Source organism: Otolemur garnettii, unplaced genomic scaffold (assembly GCF_000181295.1).
Source record: "Otolemur garnettii isolate 467f Iridium unplaced genomic scaffold, OtoGar3 scaffold00017, whole genome shotgun sequence".
Lineage (NCBI taxonomy): Eukaryota > Metazoa > Chordata > Mammalia > Primates > Galagidae > Otolemur > Otolemur garnettii.
Genome location: NW_003852412.1, coordinates 6,620,107 through 6,639,573, shown reverse-complemented (window position 1 = coordinate 6,639,573; position 19,467 = coordinate 6,620,107). Strand labels below are relative to the sequence as shown.

Below are 19,467 nucleotides of genomic sequence, written 5' to 3'. Positions count from 1 at the left end.
ACACTGCAGGCACTGGGGCCAGCCATGATTCCTGTCACACTGCAGGCACTGGGGCCAGCCGTGATTCCCATTACACTGCAGGCACTGGGGCCAGCTGTGATTCCCGTCACACTGCAGACACTGGGGCCAGCTGTGATTCCTGTCACACTGCAGACACTGGGGCCAGCTGTGATTCCCGTCACACTGCAGGCACTGGGGCCGGCCATATTCTCTACTTGGCATTTCTTTCCTCCCTTGACCCTGGCCCCCTCTCCTTGCTCTACGTTTCCCTAGCTCCCCAGCTGAGGCTGCCATCTGTAAAGCCTGTTGCCTCAGGACACAGAATTCACTGGAGCAGAAGGAAAGCTGTGTATAAGGCTGGTGGCTCTCATAATCAGATAAACATCGCGGAAAGCTCGCTCATTCGTGTGGAAGAGCCAGTGTTGCAGCTAAACGCTGGAGCCGTGAGCCACCCGGCTCCAGGCTCTGGCATCTGTACATTAGGCCTGCTCGGCCTGCCGCATTTTTATTTGTGATACTGAAAGAGCCAAGGAGTGCTGACTGCTGCTTCTGCCATTCAGTGATCACAGAACCTTTATTTGAACCCGTGGAAGAAACGCTATATCCCACTTTTTTTTTTTAACTAAATGATGAAATCAGTCACAAATAGGACATCTGTGATTTTTACACTCAGCAAAGTACCTTCTGTATAATCACAGTAGGTCTGCGGTGTTTTTCTTTTCACTCTCAATCTCTTTCATATAACCTAACTTCCTTCCTAAGCAATCTCTAAGGTATCCAAGACTTTGGCTGCCAGAGTTTTGCAGCCTGTGAGTCTGCTCTCCTTTCCTGGTGACATCAGTCACAGTACAGGCAAATGCCCTGAAGAGTTCTGAGAATGGCCTGATTTCTGAGGAGGAAAGCTTCTCAGGTCCTGCCCTTTGATTGGCCATAATTTGTCTAGGCAAGCTCTGCTGGCACTTGGAAACCCCACTTGTCCCTGGGGACAACGATCTCTTCAGTCATGTGATACAGACTTCTAGGACTAGGACCTGAAGCCCCGCCTGCTGGTGTAGGCAATAATAAAGCTTCTGTGGAGGTGAGCGAACAGCTGATGGCATGAGGGGCATGGAGAGGACTCCGACAGTGGCAACCTATGATCTGCCAGGCTGGTGGTCAGAGCAGGCAAGAACAAAAGCCTGTCTGTCTGCCAGTACTTTGAAAAATCCGTGTGTTGGGTTCTTTTCTCTTTGCTTTCTTCCTGGCTGAAAGGGAGAATGCTCACCCAGCAGTCGGCAGAATCATTCCAGGCAAGTGCCCATTCAGGAGTCTTACCTGCCTGTCCTATTACCACTGTGAGTTCTGAAAAGGACCCAAGTTTATCTGAACTGCTTAAAAAGTCATTGGCAGAGGAACTTTTTTCTCAAACTCACCATGCAAAAATTGGATCCTATTGGCCTAGTGTTGTAACGGGTTTGTGTTCCATATAGCTGCTCACCTAAGTATTAATTTCACTAATGCAGACTTAGGTGCTCATTTGGTGCCTGAGTGGGAAATGCAGGAATACGCTTTGGGCAGCATATTTCATAATATACGTGTAAGTGTTGACTTAATGTTGAGAGTTGATGGAAAATGTTCAAGACATAGTTGTGTGCCCGGATTGTTAGGTCTTAGCAGAGATGGTATCAAGTAGTGCTGTCCCAGGGTGAGAGTGGTGGAGGACTTACTAATGACTTGTGAATCTCTAGACAAGTTTCTCTTAAGAGCTGCTGTGCGGCTCGGCGCCTATAGCTCAACCGGCTAGGGCGCCAGCCACGTACACCTAAGGTGGCGGGTTCGAATCCCCAGCCCGGACCCGCCAAACAACAATGACGGCTGAAACCAAAAAATAGCCGGGCGTTGTGGCGGGCGCCTGTGGTCCCAGCTACTTGGGAGGCGGAGGCAGGAGACTCGCTTGAGCCCAGGAGTGGGAGGTTGCTGTGAGCTGTAATGCCATGGCACTCTACCCAGGGGACAGCTTGAGGCTCTGTCTCAAAAAAAAAAAAAAAAGAGCTGCTGTGCAGATGTGAATATGTTAGAGGCGTAAGGTCTTGGCGAACTTTCCCTTTCTGCTTCTAAGAAAGATGGTGTGAGAAGGAAAGACTTCTGAGATTAAAGAACTCTCCTGTTCTTCCATGTGTCGCTGAAGTTAGCCTTAAGAGGTTAGCAGATGGCTTTAAATAAATGCTAATCATTTTTTAGTATTCTTTAAAGCCTAAAAATGGTCTGCTGATGATAAGTAAGAGAAAAGATTTTTGGTTGTTCATAGTGGTTTTATTTAAAAGTCCATCACCAAAAAGTTTTGTAACTTTACTGGTCTTTATAACACATCGTAAGACAAAAGATTAGATTTAAAATGAAGATTAGATTCAAAATAATCTTGAGTAAAGGAGATAATTGGTATTTTGTTGGTTTGGGGTTTTTTTGGTTTGGTTTGTTTGTTTGTTTTGAAACCGAGTCTTACATTGCTGCCCTGGATAGAGTATTGTGGTATCATCATAGCTCACAGCAACCTCAAACTCTTGGGCTCAAGTGATCCCTCTTGCCTCAGCCTCCTGAGTAGCTGACAAAATGGTCAATATTTAATAGCATTTAATACATACATTAGTTGAAGCTCTTTTTTTATTTGCTGAAAACCAGTTTGGGCCAGGAAATGTGTCAGGCACCAGGGATCAGTGTTGAGGGAGTCAGTTGCTCTCCTGCTTACCCAGAGAGCTAGTGAAGAAGCATCTCCTCATTGAGGCAGTGCATCTAGTATTTCACTTGACATTTTCTGTTAGAAAATAAAATTAATTTTTAATTGGTCATTATAGTTTAAATCAAGAGATTTTTCAGAGTAACAAGGAAAGTAGCTCAAGGAACTCAACTATTTGACAGTGTAGGAAAAAATAAGAAATAGATAGGAGGTATAGAGTAGAATCTGTGTAGTTGGCCACCTCCCTACAATGCCCACCTCCTTAGAAGTTGACCTGAATTTCATAGACCACACATGCACCACATGTGCAATCAGTACCACAGGCCTGCTTCTTTATGTTGACCACTTCCAGATGTCGACCAGTTTACTACAGTCCCTTGGGTGGTCTGTTTAGAGAGGTTCTGCTGTATTTTGTTTCAGAGGATCTCATTTGATCTAGGATATAGGCCACTTACACAGTTCGTTTCTCTCACCAGGTCACTCTCATCCTGAACTTAATTTGACATATCTCTATCTTTCTGGTGTTAATTTTATAGAGAAAATTTTCTGATAATTTTATAGAGAAAAAAAGAGTGAAAGACATTTTCCAGTAAAACCTAAGATCGTCAAAAGAAGGGGGAGGCTCAGATGACCCTAAATCCATAAAGTATCTCCAGATCTTATTTTTGCCACATCTCACCAGAACACTAGCAGAGAGCCTAAATTAAATACCGTTTCTCACTTCCGCTCCTTTCACAGCTATTACTTTGGCACAGAACCTATTTAGAGGAAAACAATCCCAGTGGCAATGGCACGAAGTAGCAGGGGGCAGGTTGAATGAACACAAGTGTTAGTCTGTGTCTTAGACTCTCCAATATGGTACAAATGCTTTAGCACCAAGGTTTTGTCTTATCTTTCTCTCTTTATGAAAAGAGTTTGATTTTTGTGGGGCTCAGAGATTGGCTTGCTTATGAATGGCTAAGAAAATCCAGGGGACTTCCGCTGACATGGCATGATAAATGAGAGTCTGTCCTGATCAAAGCATATAAACAAAAAGAGGGCCTTTGAAGGTCTTTATACACCCTGCTGAGTCTGTTGTCTTGGACCCCCCCCCCCCGCCCCCGAACAAGGAAAAGCAGCTCTCACCCCAGGTGTTAGTGATGTGTGTGAACTCAAGGTGGAAGCAGCACCCAAGTCCCTTCCCAAGTCCCCTTCCTCTGTGGGAATACTATTACTGTGTAGACTTCATCTTGGACTCTGTGGGGAGCTACAGGGAGGAAGAAGAGATAAGCTGAAGGGCTAGAATGGAGCTGTGAGGAAAGCAGGAATTGTGGGTCCCAGAGGATGTGAATGTTAAATTTTGTTCAACTTCTTTTTTTTTTTCTTTTTTGTTTTCTTTTGGCTTAGTGAAGAATGTTCCAGTCTCTCTTCTGTGCCACAAGAAGTATCACTGTTACTCACAGCTGATTTCCCTCTATAGATTTGCTGTGCTATTCTGTTTTTCATTTTTTTCCTTAACTGTTTTATTTTAAACTTCCAAAGTGTCCACATCAGCTTCACGTATCTCTTCTAATGAAATATGTATTTAAGTAACATCATGGTTAGTCTCTAGTCATTTATCATAAATTTTATGTTAAACCAAGATGTTGAAGCAGGAAGTATGAGGAATAAATGTTTTAATATTTGTTGTTTCTTACTTTGCCTTCTCTTTTCCATTTCAGACTTTGTGGATTAATCAAGTTTTATTCTCAAGTTTTTATCACCTTTTGACTTTCATAATTTTTGGTCACATTGTACTCTGTAAATATCTAAGAGAAGGGACTGATGAGGGAAGATATGTTGTAACATTAACATTTAAGAGTTAACACCAGTTTTTTCTCTTCTTGTGCTTCATTTAGATTTCGGCATAGCCCCAACTGCTGGTACCTGAGAGATTGGACTATCCACACTTGGATTAGGCAGTGTCTAAAATATGGTGCCCAAGACAAAGCCTTATATACCCTTATAAATAAGGTGAGTGGTTTCCTGGGATCTGCAGCCTGTTTTTCTGAGTTTATATGATGTGATGTTTGTACCTATTAGAGTACAGCAAAAATAATGCCAGGAATAACTTTTTAAAATCATTTTCCCTGAGCTACTTGGGAGGCTGAGGCAAGAGAATTGCCTAAGCCCAGGAGTTGGAGGTTGCTGTGAGCTGTGTGATGCCATGGCACTCTACCAAGGGCGATAGAGTGAGACTCTGTCTCTACAAAAAAAAAAAAAATCATTTGCCCTCAATATCCTTTTTAGAGTGGTATTTTTTAAACTCCCAAGTGATTCTAATTTGGAGCCTTGTTTGAGAATCACTGACCAGTAAATTTCTAAGGTCCCGCCCAATTTTAATGATTTATCATCCTAAAATATCTTGTTTTTACCTTACCCCTAAAGATTAGTACTGATCTGGATGACTGATTTGAGAACTGTCCATAAACTACAACCTTTAAAACAGTGGCTTTTAAACATCTTTCCATTTCACCACACCTGAGGCATCCTGTACCTGCCTCGTGCAAATAGTCAATTCAGTATAATTCACAGTTAGGAGTTAGGACAGTGTCAGAATCTCCCAGCAGGATGAGTACAGGTTTAAACATTCTTCAGGTGTGTCTAATGGCTGGTGAGGGCAGAATGGAGAGCAGTGTGGGGGTGGTAGTTACCTCTATTGGAGTAAGAATGTGAAACTTCTGAAAATGCAGCCACAATCTCCGTTATTAGTAGTCAAACCTGAGTGGGCTTGAAAACCACGTAAGAAGCTCTCTAAAACTTCAGATTTCTGTGCACAATTCCCAGAGGGTCTGATGCTGCAGGTCAGAGGCTTAGGAATCTGTATTGTTAAAAGCACTCTTAGAAAATTCTGAGGGAAATGCTAAAGGGTCCACATTTTAAGAAATCCAAATTCTCAAATATTCAACATTCCTAGGTGCTTGGTTAGTAGTAAATAATTGTCGGCATTTTTCTTGGGTCTTCAGAAGCCAGGCTGAGGACCAGAAAGTGCTGCATAATGCATGCTTTCTCATGGGAGGTTTATTTTTGCATTGTTATTCATACTTTATGAAAAGAGTCACTGAACCAGCAGAGAAGGATGTGCATGGAGTTTTGTTTGTTTTTTTCTTTCTTCTTCCTTTCTTTTTTCTTTCTTTTTTTTAAAGCTATCTTGAGGTGTTAGAACTGAGCTTTATTTTTCACATATCATTTGTCTTATATCAGACACCTACTCACAACTTTCTCACCCTGACCAGCAGTTCCAGTTACCAAACCCCATGAGTCACGGCTTCTATTTCACTGTCACAGATGCTGTAAAATGATAGTCAAATATTTTAAAGCTAATGGTGGCAAGTTTTATCCTGAATAATACATGGGCATATATTACAGACTGAATTAAAGTGGATATTTTTTTCTTTTTTTCCTTTTATTTCCATTTTTATTACAGGTTCAATATGGCATTTTTCCAGATAACTTTACATTCAATCTGCTGATGGATTCTTTCATAAAGAAAGAAAATTACAAAGGTAAGAAACCAAAGTCAGATCAGTTATTAGAGGGCTCCCAACTCCTATTTTATTTCTTGGTGTCTTCTCCTTACATCACTCTTTCAGTCACCAAAGTTTCAATGAAAATTATCACCATTTGTATAACATTTTTACAGATATTATCCTTTTTATTGTTGTTAGCATAGAAAATATCAAAGTATATAAATGATTATAGAGGAAAAGTAAATTATACAGACCCATCTAATTTTATTTCCCAGGCTGTCTGAAATGCAGAGTATAATTAAACGATAAAGTAAATTTATTTTCACAGATAATTTTAGATTCAGTAATGAACAATTGGCAGAACTGAGTTTTTTTTTTCAAACAGAGTTTTTAGCTTTGGGTTCTTTTAAAATATTATTGGCTTGTTTCTTTATTTAAAGAAACAGATCCTTATTTTGCTGCTAATTTACTAGATGAATGTCCTAGTCTGCCTATCTCAGTTTCCCTACTTGTGAAAAGAACATAGAAATTCAGGCCTCATTCAGGACGGGGACAGCGTGTGCAAAACTGGCTGGCTAGGAGCAGCTGCAGATCAGTGCTGACTCTGATGGTTATGAGTATACCCAATAGTTGGCTAACAGAGTAACTCAGTCAAAAACGTTTGTTGTGCTTGGGATAAAGTGCAGGTACCATATTTTCAACTAATATTGGTGTTCTCTACCAGCCGTTAACTAAGGGAAAGAAATTGCTCGAACTTGATTTTCTTGGCTTCCATCTGTGTTAGAGAATATCAAGGGAAAATAAAATTTGTTGAAGGCCTGATTTTCCATGACCAGCGTTCATATGGAAACAAATGCATGTTATACACAGGGGCTGATATTTATAAATAAGCGATTTCTTTTCCCTTCCTTCAAGTCTTTTAAACTGAACTGTATTGTCTTTTTGATAGTCACCGCTTTTTCCTTTGAAATAATACCTGGGATTTAGGAGTTCTTTAGTTTTTCCTTCCTGCCTGATCAGTGAGGAGGTCCTAGAGTGGAGAATGGGGCCGTCAGCCCACCCTTTTCTGCTCTGTTTGTCAGGGTGACCTTGAAAAACAGATGTGCCTCTTTTCTCTATGCCTTCGCTCCTCTAGCGGATGGACATGATGTCTTACTTTGCTTCACAATTTATGAAGCATTTTCATATGTATTATCTTGTTGGGCTATCCAGAATTCTTTTGAAGTAGATGACACAAGTAGGAGGATGATACTGGGAGCCAAAAAAAATGGTTTCATTCAATGTCCTGGAGGACATGGCACAGCAGCACTTGATTTAGTGTGTTACACTGAAGCCTAACTTGTGGAAGAACTATGACCAGAGCCCACAGTTTTTTCCCTTCTTAATTATGCTTATTCATTCATTCATTCATTCATTTATTTATTTATTTTACCACACCCTACTTTTTAGAATAAACATCTTGGTGATGTTACCTACAACTAATTTCTTCTCCTTTTTTTCTTTCATCTCTTTGCTAGATGCTTTATCGGTGGTTTTCGAGATTATGATGCAAGAGGCCTTTGACTTGCCGTCCACCCAGCTTCTCTCCCTTTTTGTTTTATATCATTGCCTGGAACAGAAGACAGACTTGAGTGTAAGTGATCTGCCCGAAAGCAGGACTGTGAGCTTTACTTAGGTCTGAGGTATCCAGGGAGGAAACCTTGTCCTCAGAGTCTGGAGCAAGGTATCTGGTGTGCAGCTCTGTGCCATGCACAGGCAGGAGTGACTTGAGTGTTCATTCTGCATATTAATGTCTTAGTGTAAAGTGAAACTGGCTGTTTATCCATTTGACAGAACTCAAGTGAAAGTCCTTGTGCACATTTTGAAACTTGCACTAGACTGAGTGTGCCTCAGACATTCAGAAAAGGATCATTGATGATCACTGAGAGCTGGACATAGTGTGTCAAAGAAGCAAGTGAGGCAGCTTTTACCTGACCTAAGGTATTAAGTACTGGTAATTTGTATCAGTAGGCTGGGTGAGGCAGCTCATGCCTGTAATCCTAGCACTCTGGGAGGCCAAGGCAAATGGATTGCCCAAGCTCAGGAGTTGGAGACCAGTCTAAGCAAGCCTGAGACCTCGTCTCTAAAACTAGCAGGGCATTGTGGCGGGCGCCTGTAGTCTCAGCTACTTGGGAGACTGAGGCAAGAGGATCACTTGAGCCCAAGAGTTTGAGGTTGCTATGAGCTATGATGCCACGGCACTCAGCCCCAGGACGACAGAGTGAGACTCTGTCTCAGAAAAATAAATAAAAATAGTTTATATTAGTATTTTTCTAAGGTTACTCCCGGGTAATCTTGTTCTGGAAGGTCCAGAACACCAGGTTTGGGTTTCAGTAGGTTGGGGTATTTAGTTATCTCTTACTGCTGTCCTAAGAACAACAACAGTAATACCAACCACTAGTATCCATGTAGCACTTACCTGACACCAGGCTGTGTTGTTGATGTTTTAAATTTATTAATGTGTCTAATCCTTATAAGAAGTCTATGCAGAAGAGAAGACTAGAGTATCGAAATGTTACAGAATAACTACCTAGCTGATAGGTAATAAGCCACCTGGTGAAGCTGACGGTCTGGTTCCGCAGTCTGCCCTTAACCTCAAATGTAACATCAAAAATTCCCAGCTTGGGTAAAAACTGAGAAGGTCATCTGGTGCAGCCACATTCTAAAGAATCGATGGTATATTGTGCCTTTCTGAGTGTCATAGCCTATAATGTATCCCACATTTATTAATTCATTCTGTATTGAACACCTACTCATCCCATAGTTTGCCAAGCGCTAGTTATACAGTGGTGAGCAAATACTTCTTGCTTACAACCTGGGAAGAATACAGACATTTAAAACAAACAAACACCCAAGTATAAAATATGGGCATTGCGAAGAAGTATGTGAACAGCCTATGCACGTATTGTAGGGGGTTTGGTTTGTATTATAAACTTAAATTGGTTAGGAAGGACTTCCTTCAGGAAATATTTCTTTAGTGTTTGAAGAATGACTAGTAATTAGCTGAAGAGGGGGAGAAGAGTTCAAGAAGAGGAGATAATATGTACAGATGCCTTGTGGCAGAAAGAACATGGTGAGCAGAAAAGGGCAGAAGAGGATAGTTGGTGTAACTACGACAGGGAGAATGATAGGGAGACATGGTAAGATGAGCTTGGGGGCCACGGGTGAGATAAGGTTGGAGAAGGTAGGCTGCATGTTCTTCCTAAGAATGGTGACAAGCCCTTGACAAGTTTTAAGCAGAGAAGGACAGGTGTTCAAATTTATTTTTTGAGAAGCCCCTCTGGCTGTGTTGTGGACAGTTGATCAGAGTAGGCAAAGACGGCTATGGCCAGGCTGTTGTGTAGCCCCAGCAAGAGACGATGGTAGTGTAGGGATCAGGATGTAGTGGCGTAGAGTAGCAGTGGGCTGCCACAAGATGAGAAACTAGATGTGGGGCAAGGACACAGGGGTCAAACATTCTCTCCTCAATTTCTGACTCAGATATCTCGGGTGCCATGTGTTTGCAAAGGGAACTCTGGGAAAAGACCAGGTTTTACGAGGAAAATCATTAACCTGGCTCTGAACATAGGTTCCATTTTGAAGTATTCTTGAGACAGTCAAGAGACTTTACCACGGGAGATGCCTCAATCTTCTTCCTGCCACCAGTCAGCTAAGCTTTGCCCCAAGTGACCAATCACTTTCTTCTTGGGGTGCCCTTGTCGCACTCAGTCACTGTGCTCATGCTTTTCCTTCACAGCGTCTATTGCAGCTGGTGGCTGTCTGCCTGTGACAAATAAAAGTATTGATGAGGGTTTTTTTTTTTTTAGGCAGAGTCTCAAGCTATTGCCTTAGATAGAGTGCCATGGCATCATGGCTCACAGCAACTTCCAACTTGGGCTCAAGTGATGCTCTTGCCTTAGTTTTTCTATTTTTAGTAGAGATAGGGGTCTCAATTTTGCTCAGACTGGTCTTGAACTTGTGAGCTCAAGCAATCCACCCACCTCAGCCTGCCAGAGTGCTAGGATTACAGGCATGAGCTACCATGCTCGGCTGCATTGATGAGTTCTTAGAAAAAAAAAAGAGATTCTACCAAGGAAATTAGAGGTTTGATGGAAGATCTAGACCAGAGATGATAATTTTGGAGATTAATTTATATATCCACATGTAAATGTCTGTAGGAAAGCCAGAGAACAAAAAGAAGGAAAACCAGCAATGTGTTGGACCACAGAATCCGTGGGAAGGGAGTGGTGTACAGTGCAGAATGCTCCCGAGAGGGCAGGGAAGATGAGAAGTGAAGAAAGCTCACTGAATTTAGTAGCATGAGGTACTTACTACATTGTGACCTTAGTTTCCATAGAATAAGGGAGCAGGAAACCAAACTGGAAAGTGGATTATAGCGGATTTAGAGGTGCAGAAAGGAGACAGGAGTATAGGTAATTCTTTTGCGATGTCCGGCTACAAGGAGGAGTGGGATGGAGGGTTGAGTGGGAGAATGTGGATTTAATCGTTTTAATGGACAAGGCAACGTACAAAATGGGAAAGCCTTGAGGACATTGGTGAAATAGCATCTGAATTAGTCCATTATCGTATCTATGATAGACAATCACAAAAAGTATTCTTAAATTCTTCTTTTTAAATTTATATATGTGTGTGTGTGTGTGTGTATTTTTTTAACCCCGACTTGATTCCTAGCTCATCAAGATGGCTATTGCTCTGAAATTTTACTGCTCGCCTGGGCTGGAGTTCACTGACATCATCATAGCTCACTGCAGCCTCAAACTCCTGAGCTAAGGCTCAGCCTCTGGGAGAGATGGGACTGTGTACATGCACCACTACACCCAGATAATTTTTTTATCTTTTTGTAGAGATGAGGTCTTGCCAGGCTGTTCTCAAACTCCTGACCTCAAGTGATGTTCCTGCCTAGGCCTTTTGAAGTGCTAGCATTACAGGCGTGAGCCACTGCACTCAACCGAAAATTTCTAAGGGATTTATCTGATTGTTTTCATTCATCTTTTTAAAAATCCTGAGCAGCACCTGTGGCTTAAAGGGGTAGGGTGCCAGCCCCAAAAACCTGAGGTGGTGGGTTCCAACCTGGCCCTAGCCTTGGCAAAAAAAAAAAAAAAGTCCTTTCAAAATATCACCATCCTAGTTACAGTCACCATCCCTGCTTGATTCCTAGTTCGTCAGATAGCTACTGCTCTGAAATTTTACTGCTCATTTGGCTTTCAGCTACTGTTACGTCCTGATACTATAGCTCATGTTTTTCTCTACAAGGATTTAAAAAAAAAAAAAGAAAGAAAGAAAAACCAAAAAACTGTTTTTAAGGCTTTTTAATTTGATTTCAGATTAATGTGAGGATATGAACAATTAGCTTACAATGTTTGCATTTGTTAGGTGGAGTCCCTATTATAGTTGGGTGGAGATGTGTCCTGTACCCTTACACTGAAAGCACCTTTTCTATTATTTACTGGGCCTACTTTTCATGCAGTTTATATGGGGAAAATCAAATTTCCCTACATTAGATGGTCTGCTTTTGAAAGTAAAATGCCTGGTCCTTGATTTATCTATTCTCCATAAGTGCTTGGGGAGGTTTTGTTTTTCTCCCTAGGTCTTTGTTTTTTTCAAAGATTTAGGAAAATTTCAAGGAGTGACTCTTGTATTGCACAAAGACTGTTCACAGAAAAGAGGTTTGGCTGCCTGTTAACAAACACCTGGGGTGCCTCACTGGCACTTGGCTGCAATTGCAGCCTGCAGACTTTTGTTCATTCTCTGCCTCCTCCCTGACCGCTGGGTGCAGAGCTTGCTACAGGGCCACCTGAACTTACTGACCACTGGGTACAGAGCTTACTACAGGGCCACCTAAACTTAGTGTGGTGCATTTGAAGCCAGAGGGAGGGCTCCAGCTTTGATAGCTTTGATGGACATGTACTCATACAGCACCAAGATCATAACTCCTATCTATTGTCTGGAGGTTGCCAAGGCTCTCCTCGGAATCCTGCATTTCCAGCAAGTCCTTTAGTCACGGCTGTGACTAATCCACAGCAGACTTAGCAGTGCTTGTGTTTTTGGTCTTTCCCCCACCCCCACCCCCTGTCTCAAAGGCTTCAGTTTTATTAAAGTGTAATTTTGCACCCTGGGTTCAAAGAAATGATCACTAAATGTTTCTGATTGCTTAATTTGTTTTTGAGAGGCACCAATTTATTTAAAAGCAACTTAATAGTGGTATTTATTCTAAAACTGAGAAGACTTACCATTGCTGAATTGCTGAAATTCAAAAACTTGCACCATCAGGCCATAGCGGTGTGAACAAACACAGGGCCAGCAGCACGTTGAGTCTTTACTGATTGTCTCAAGTCAGTGAGACTCAAGTCAGTGGACTCTTTTTGTTTTGTTTTGTTTTGCTTTGCTGATTGTAAAAGGAATTCCTATTCATTGCCAAATTTTCAGAAAATAGCAGAAATTTTAAAGAAGAAAACCAGTAAGTAGTTACAATTTTACTGTCCCAAAATCTGTTAACATATAGGGCATTTCTTTTCTGTATTTTTCTTTAGATATAAATACCTTTAATTTCCAAAATTAGTATTATAATGTATATATAGCTTTGCTATTTTCCTTTTTTCTAACTTAATATGGTAACATGTTCTTTTCTTCCATGTCATTAAAAATCACACTTTTGCATAAAGCATTCATTGCTTAGATCTGGTATATTCTGTTGCAGTGGGAAGAGGAGAGGAACTTTGGTGCATCCCTATTACTTCTAGGCCTGAAACAAAAGAACACAGTGGGTTTGAGTTCCCAGTTGTATGCCTACGCACTTCTTGGTAAGCCAAGTGATCTTACAAGTATTGTTCTTTGTGGATAGAACAGATGCATGCTTGTCATTCTTAATAAAATTATAATTTGGTTTAAATTTCCTAGGGAGATCCAATTATAGCCTTCATTTTTAGACATAAAAATAGATCTCGATGGCCTTATAGTTCCTCAATAAGAAAATAAAGAAGGTTCATAAAACCTGTCACCACTGGCAAAGAGAGAACTACTGTGAGTGGGCTTGGGTAAGGTGTAGTGGCCATCAGTGTGAAGAAAGGGTACAGAAAGGGAAGTTCTGGCCCTCATTAGGGAAAGCCACTCAATAGAGTCTTTTCCAGTATTAATAAAAATCTTTCCATCTCTTTAGACCTAAAGTTCAGAAGGAAGAAATTAAGGGTTAGAGTTGAACTTAGATCTTTGGGATTGTTTTCAAGTGAGATAAGAGAAGCTCAGCACAAGTATGATAGTCCTTTGGGAAAAACAGAACAGCTAATTGGTGCAGTGGGATGGGGGCTAAACTTTTGTGCCCTGTTTGCATTGAAAATCAGACAGGTCAAGAAGAGAAAGCCTTCTGAGGAGTGATCTTAGAACCCCAGTTGTGCGGAATCTGGGCGAATAGCATTCAGCCTTAATGTATGTAAAATACTGTCTCATTTACAGAGGTTTATGAAAAACAAGTTATTTCCTCCTTGTCCCTTCTCTCATGTAGTCAGGCATCTGGGAAAGCACCTTCTCTTTACCACCATTGCTCCTGCTTCCCTTTGCCTTCTGAAAGTCAAGGTTACAGCAGTGCGATGGCTTTTGAAGTTGCTCTCTGTCAACAAAATGTAGTGTGGTATTTTTGGACGCTGATTCTGTTACAGTACCTTAGAAAAATTTTAGTTGGTTGACTGGCTCTCAGTCTAACAAAACAGTTGACCACACTTTTTAGAAACCATTTTTTCTTATTTGCCACTTTTGATATTGATTTACATCTGTTTTCCTTTGCTTTCAGATGAGAATTCAGGACTGTTACACTGCTTAGATTGTTCAGGAACTTGGCAGGGCTGAGGATGTATACTATGTTGTTTATGAGCAGTGGCCCTGGTCCTGCTGGTCCTGTGTGGCCGGCAGCCATCCACTCAGGAGCCCTGTGCTTTCACTCTGTCATATGCTGTGCAGCCTGGAAACAGCTGCCCAGACTGTGACTGCAGTCTAGCCCCAAGCACCTTAAAGGCCTAAAATTAGCTGGCGCCTGATAAGCTTTGTCTGTTTATGTCTGACTGTAGCTTTCCCAAATCCTCCTTTCCAGGAAAGGTAAGTGAAGGTGGATTTAAGACCTGGCAGCTCAAGGTGACTTTGGTCATTAGTGCAGAGAGGGTTTCTGCTCCACAGGAATCCAGACAGCCCCTCTCCCTACAAAGGCCTCTGCTGTCTGGCGTCCACGTCTTCAGCTCCAGTCATGACGGCTTGAGCTACCAAGAATAACATTCATATCTAGAGGTCCAAAAGCATCACAGAGATTCTGTGATTTAAGAACTGGTGAAGCTCAAGTAAAGGAAAGAAGGGGAAAATGAGATTTATTTCATAAAGATAACAGATTTGAGTGTTTTGGAACATTGCAAAAAATCTCAAACATTTCCTAGCAGGGAAAGTTGTCAGATGTTGACAAGATTGTCATAGCAGGAAAGTTGTGGGATTTCTTTTTGTAGGGAAGCTTTTATTCTTAAAACAAAAATTTCGTTTGTTTTTCTGGAGGGTGGGGGTGGTTGTTTTTGTTTTTTTAAGACAGGGTCTCTCTCTTTTGCCCAGGCTGGATTGCAATGACATAATCATGGCTCCCTATACCCTTGAACTCCTGGGCTCACCTGATCCTCCTATCTCAGCCTCCTGAGTAGCTGGGACTTGAGGTGACCTGTTTGTTAAGGGTAACTCTGTTTAAATGCCCATATATCAACCTCTCTATATCTCCTTCAGCCCAGTGATTCATACATCCTCATGATAATCTCCACCAGCCCAAATAAAAAAGAAAGAGTTCACACGATTTTGTATTCAAAAGTGTATGCAGTGAATTTTACGATACTCTTCATCATCCATTTGAAATGTCCCCAGGTCACTGGGTGGGCTAAGGCTCTTGATGCAGTTCAGAAATGATCCTTTGTTTCCAGAGCTGCCAGGCAAATATTCACTTGGACCATCAAGTCTGCATTCTCAGACATGGGGGGAAGACACAGCTGAGTGTTCTTTATTATTATTTTTGGCTACAGGGAAGGTAGAATTGCAGCAAGGGCTACGGGCCGTATACCATGACATGCCCCTGATATGGAAACCAGGCTACCTTGACAGAGCCCTTCAAGTGATGGAGACAGTGGCCTCCTCCCCAGAAGACAGAAAGCTGTGCAGAGAAGCGGTGTGTGCCTCAGCCCTGATTCTGTGAGATTCAACCATCTTCTGGTCCTCTTGACAAGCTGAGCTTAGAATTTGTTTCCACTGTCTACCTCTACTTTCTTTTAATAGAATATGTCCTTATTTAGTTGAAAACGAATGAAAAACTACAACCATTTTCAATGCTACTGACGAAAAATTAGATTAATGGTGAATTAAAGCTCATTGTCCAGGAAGAAAGTGATTCCCCTCCCCTGAATTCAAGTTGTATTCAATAAAATAATGCCTATTTCACTGTCTCCTCCCTCTACTCCCCCCTCAAAAAAAAATCAAAAAAAGGTAAAGTTTTATTTTAAGGTTTTTGAAGTATTTTTGGCATTTCTGTACCCTTGTATAGTCCTAAGAGACTACATAGCATTTTTTACCCTATAAAAGACGTGGTCATAAAAGAAATGAATCTGGGACTGGAAAGGGGAAATCTTACTTTCCTTCTGTTAAGCCATTGTGTGGTGAATGTGTGCTGGTGAGGAGATTGGATCAGGTGTTCCTTTGCGTAGACTAGAACTCTTGTCTTCCCACCAGCCCCAGAGCTCATCCCTCTTACTCTCTGAGGCCCCTTGACACTATGAACTTGCTAAACTTAGCTGAGACCCTGGGAGACATGGTGAGCCTCAGACCCCACAAATAGCAACAGCATCTGCTCCTCACATTTACAGCCAGAGCAAAGCCTGGCAGGACATTGGTTGTCTCGTTTCCAGGGTAGAAGGGTTGCCTTGGAGCCACTTACCTGTCTGGTCTTGGCACTGATTGCCAGGGCTCACCCTTGGCTTTCATTTCATTCCTGGCATGCACTGGTCTGGTGCCTATACCAGCACCTTGTGTTAATGTCCCATGAATCATTATGTTCTTTGCCAGACATTTATAACAAAGGAGGCACTTTTCTAAGTATATTTGTTTTAATCCTGCTATAGTCATGGTAGTGGTTAAAAACACAAAATTATGTATCATTCTTTTGGCAGGGAGATTGCCACTACCCAGTCCCAGATTCATTTCTTATTTTCAATCTGAGCCAGATTTGCATTCTTTGTATTGTGACTTAATATAAACATGTTTCTGATGTCAGCAAGAACATAATATGTGTCCAATTTGGGTGTAGTAAGTTAGTAGTGTTAAAAGGCCTTGGACTGTTTTCTGGCTTGTGTTCTGATGAGGCATGGTCAGGAATAAGTGCTGTCCAAGCAGGTGCATACCCTGGCCTTGCTGCTGCTCCTGCCGCACCTCCGACGATGAGGCCCCTGCAGGTTGAGGGAGGAATTGAGAGGGGTTAAAACACAAGGAAGCCCTCTGGTTTTAATTTACTTAGTCACAGGCACCACCTTGTGAAAGTGAATTTCACATGTGCATCTCTGGTCTGTCTTAGCAGTTTCTGAGGATAACAGTGATCCTTACTTCACAGATACCCTGTGAGCTAAGACCTTCCTCTGAGGGACGCCCTTCCCTACGTGCAGAGGCTTTAACATGCATTCAAAATGGCCTTGTGTCATTTGTGGTCAGTAGTGGTCTCTCTTTCCCTTTGTCCCAGGCCCAAACTGATTGAAGAAGAAAGATGTGGTCGGGGAAGGTAGTTTAGTACCCATCAAGCACTGTGCTTGATTTCCTACTTCAGTAACTAAAAGTGAGCTTTAAATGCTTGTGCTGGTTCACTTACACCAGCGGTGATCAACCTGTGGGTCACAACCCACAGGAACTGTATTAAAGGGTCGCGGCATTAGGAAGGCTGAGAACCACTGACTTACACCAATAATTCTTAGCTTGCTTATTTATACCATTTGTTTCCTTCCAAGTTCTCCATGCCTACCCAGTAAACTGTTTCTAATATGAAAAAATGCAGCCATTTCTATTTCCTACAGTTTTATTGTGTCTCATTCCTTTCTTGCACCTCCAGCCTTCCTTCATAGTATTCTTTTAGGACCACAAAATGTCTAGTCACTGACCCTCTTCCTACTCTGCAGCTTGACGTGCTGAACGGGGTGCTGAAGGCTCTGACTTCTCCAGCAGACAAGGCTTCAGAGGAACAGTCCCAGGAAGGTGAAGACAACCAGGGGTCAGGAAAAGTGATGGAGCAGTTGGACATAGAGGAAACAGAACAGTCCAAGCTTCCCCAATACCTGGAACGATTTAAGGTGAATTGTAGCAGAATTGCGTGTCTCCGAGCTGTGCATAAAACATGCTGCACTGCTGTGGTGATAGACAAGTAATCTTTTCATGCATCAATGTCATGCACAAAGGCATTAAAAACTGACATCAAAAATCACATTTTTATTGCTTCGCACATGAAGCGGTCTCAAAAGGAACCAATGGAATCTTTATGCTCCTTTTTGTATTTGAGCCAGTTAGTGACAATTTGTTCACTAAGGCACTGATGTGTGCCTGATGGGTGGATAATAGCTTACTGCCTCATAGCAGCAATAACCTGACTTCCACTCTGAGTGGAAAGCACCTGGCCATTTCTCCATCTTGCACTAAGTGCACTTTGTAACCTAGAAACCCAAGTCAGACATTACAAAGCCACCTTTAAGTATGTAGAGATAGGACACAGACATCTCTTATTGCTCATCTTTGGAAGCTTTGTGTTATTCACTAGGTTCATTGGAAATACTCCCTTGTCCTACATGGAAGATGTGAAGGTTTCCAGTGTTTCTTCTGAGACAGCCTTGAGCACACAAGCTGCCTTGAGTAGCTTCTAACTGTACAACCAAAAACGCTCTGCGATCAGTGTTAAGAAAATAGAACCACGTTCAGTGCTTAAACCCTTGGCCTCTTCCTTGTTTCTTGTCTATTGGGCACAGAGAGAAAAAAGTGCTGCTTGAGTGAGAATTCTTTGTACAGAGCAAAAATCCTTTCTCATCCATGCCAGCTGATCTGTTGTTATTTCAGGATTGATAGATGTAAACTTTGCTACATCATTACGTTTAAATCTTTTAGTGATTTTATTGAACCAGCTATTATATTGAACCTATTTCCTAATGTTATAAAGGGGATTCTGTTGTGGATTGTTTTGTTTTGCCTTGAAATAAAATCTCACTTGGATACCCAGGGTAGAGTGCAGTGGCATCATCATAACTCACTGTAACCTCAAACTCCTGGGCTCAAGCAATCTTCCCATATAGCTGGGAGTGCAGATACTTGCCTTAGCTAATTTTTCTATTTCTTGTAGTGATAGGTCTCTTTGTGTCACTCAGGCTGGTCTCAAACTCCTAACCTCAAGTGATCATCCTGCCTTGGCCTCCCAGAGTTCTAGGATTACAGACCTGAGCCACCTGCCCAGCCTAGATTCTCTTGTCTTTTTGTAGCTATTTCTTTCACACTAAATAAGGTCATTGCTCAATGTCTCTCTTATGATCTGTGTGTGGAGTTTTTTTTGTTTTGTTTGGTGGGGGGGGCACAGGGGGAGTTGTTTTGTTTTGAAACAGTGTCTATTACCCAGGCTGGAGTGCAGTGGCATGATTATAGCTTACTGCAACCCCAAACTCCTGGACTGGAGTCATCTTCTAGCTTTTGCTGAGGCTGGCCTCCAACTCCTGACCCCAAGCAATCCTCTTGTCTTGGACTTCCAGAATGCTAGGATTACAGGTGTGGGCCACTGTGCCTGGCCTCTCCTTTATAATTTGAAACTAAGAGAGAAAGGTTAATTGATGTTCCCCAGGTACACAGAGAATTGACCATAGATAACTGTCCTTTCCTCTTAACTTCACCTACCTTTGTAGATTTAGAAAGGCTAAAGAAAAAATTTATGTAGCCCTACATATGATTATTCACTACATTTACATTGACCAGTGTCGCCAAATCATGCCTAAAAATTTTTCTTATATATATGTCGGAGAATAGAAACCTGTACCTGCATTAAGTTCTCAGCCCTCATTCTTTTTTGTTTTTGTTTTTTTTTGAGATAGAGCTTCAAGCTGTTCCCCTAGGTAGAGTGCCGTGGCATCACAGCTCACAGCAACCTCCATCTCCTGCCTCCATCTCAAGCTCCTGCCTCTGCCTCCCAAGTAGCTGGGACCACAGGCGCCC

At 41.9% G+C, this 19,467-nt stretch overlaps 1 protein-coding gene across 1 annotated transcript in view; it reads left to right on the top strand.

Moving 5' to 3' along the window:
- Window positions 1–19,467, top strand: part of MRPS27 (mitochondrial ribosomal protein S27) — a 108,214-nt gene that overhangs the window by 86,279 nt on the left and 2,468 nt on the right. The window contains exons 5-10 of the mRNA XM_003786000.3: window positions 4,591–4,705; window positions 6,159–6,237; window positions 7,719–7,834; window positions 12,938–13,040; window positions 15,276–15,418; window positions 17,406–17,576. Of these exons, the coding sequence (XP_003786048.1) occupies window positions 4,591–4,705; window positions 6,159–6,237; window positions 7,719–7,834; window positions 12,938–13,040; window positions 15,276–15,418; window positions 17,406–17,576 (727 nt within the window). The remainder of the gene's footprint in view (window positions 1–4,590; window positions 4,706–6,158; window positions 6,238–7,718; window positions 7,835–12,937; window positions 13,041–15,275; window positions 15,419–17,405; window positions 17,577–19,467) is intronic.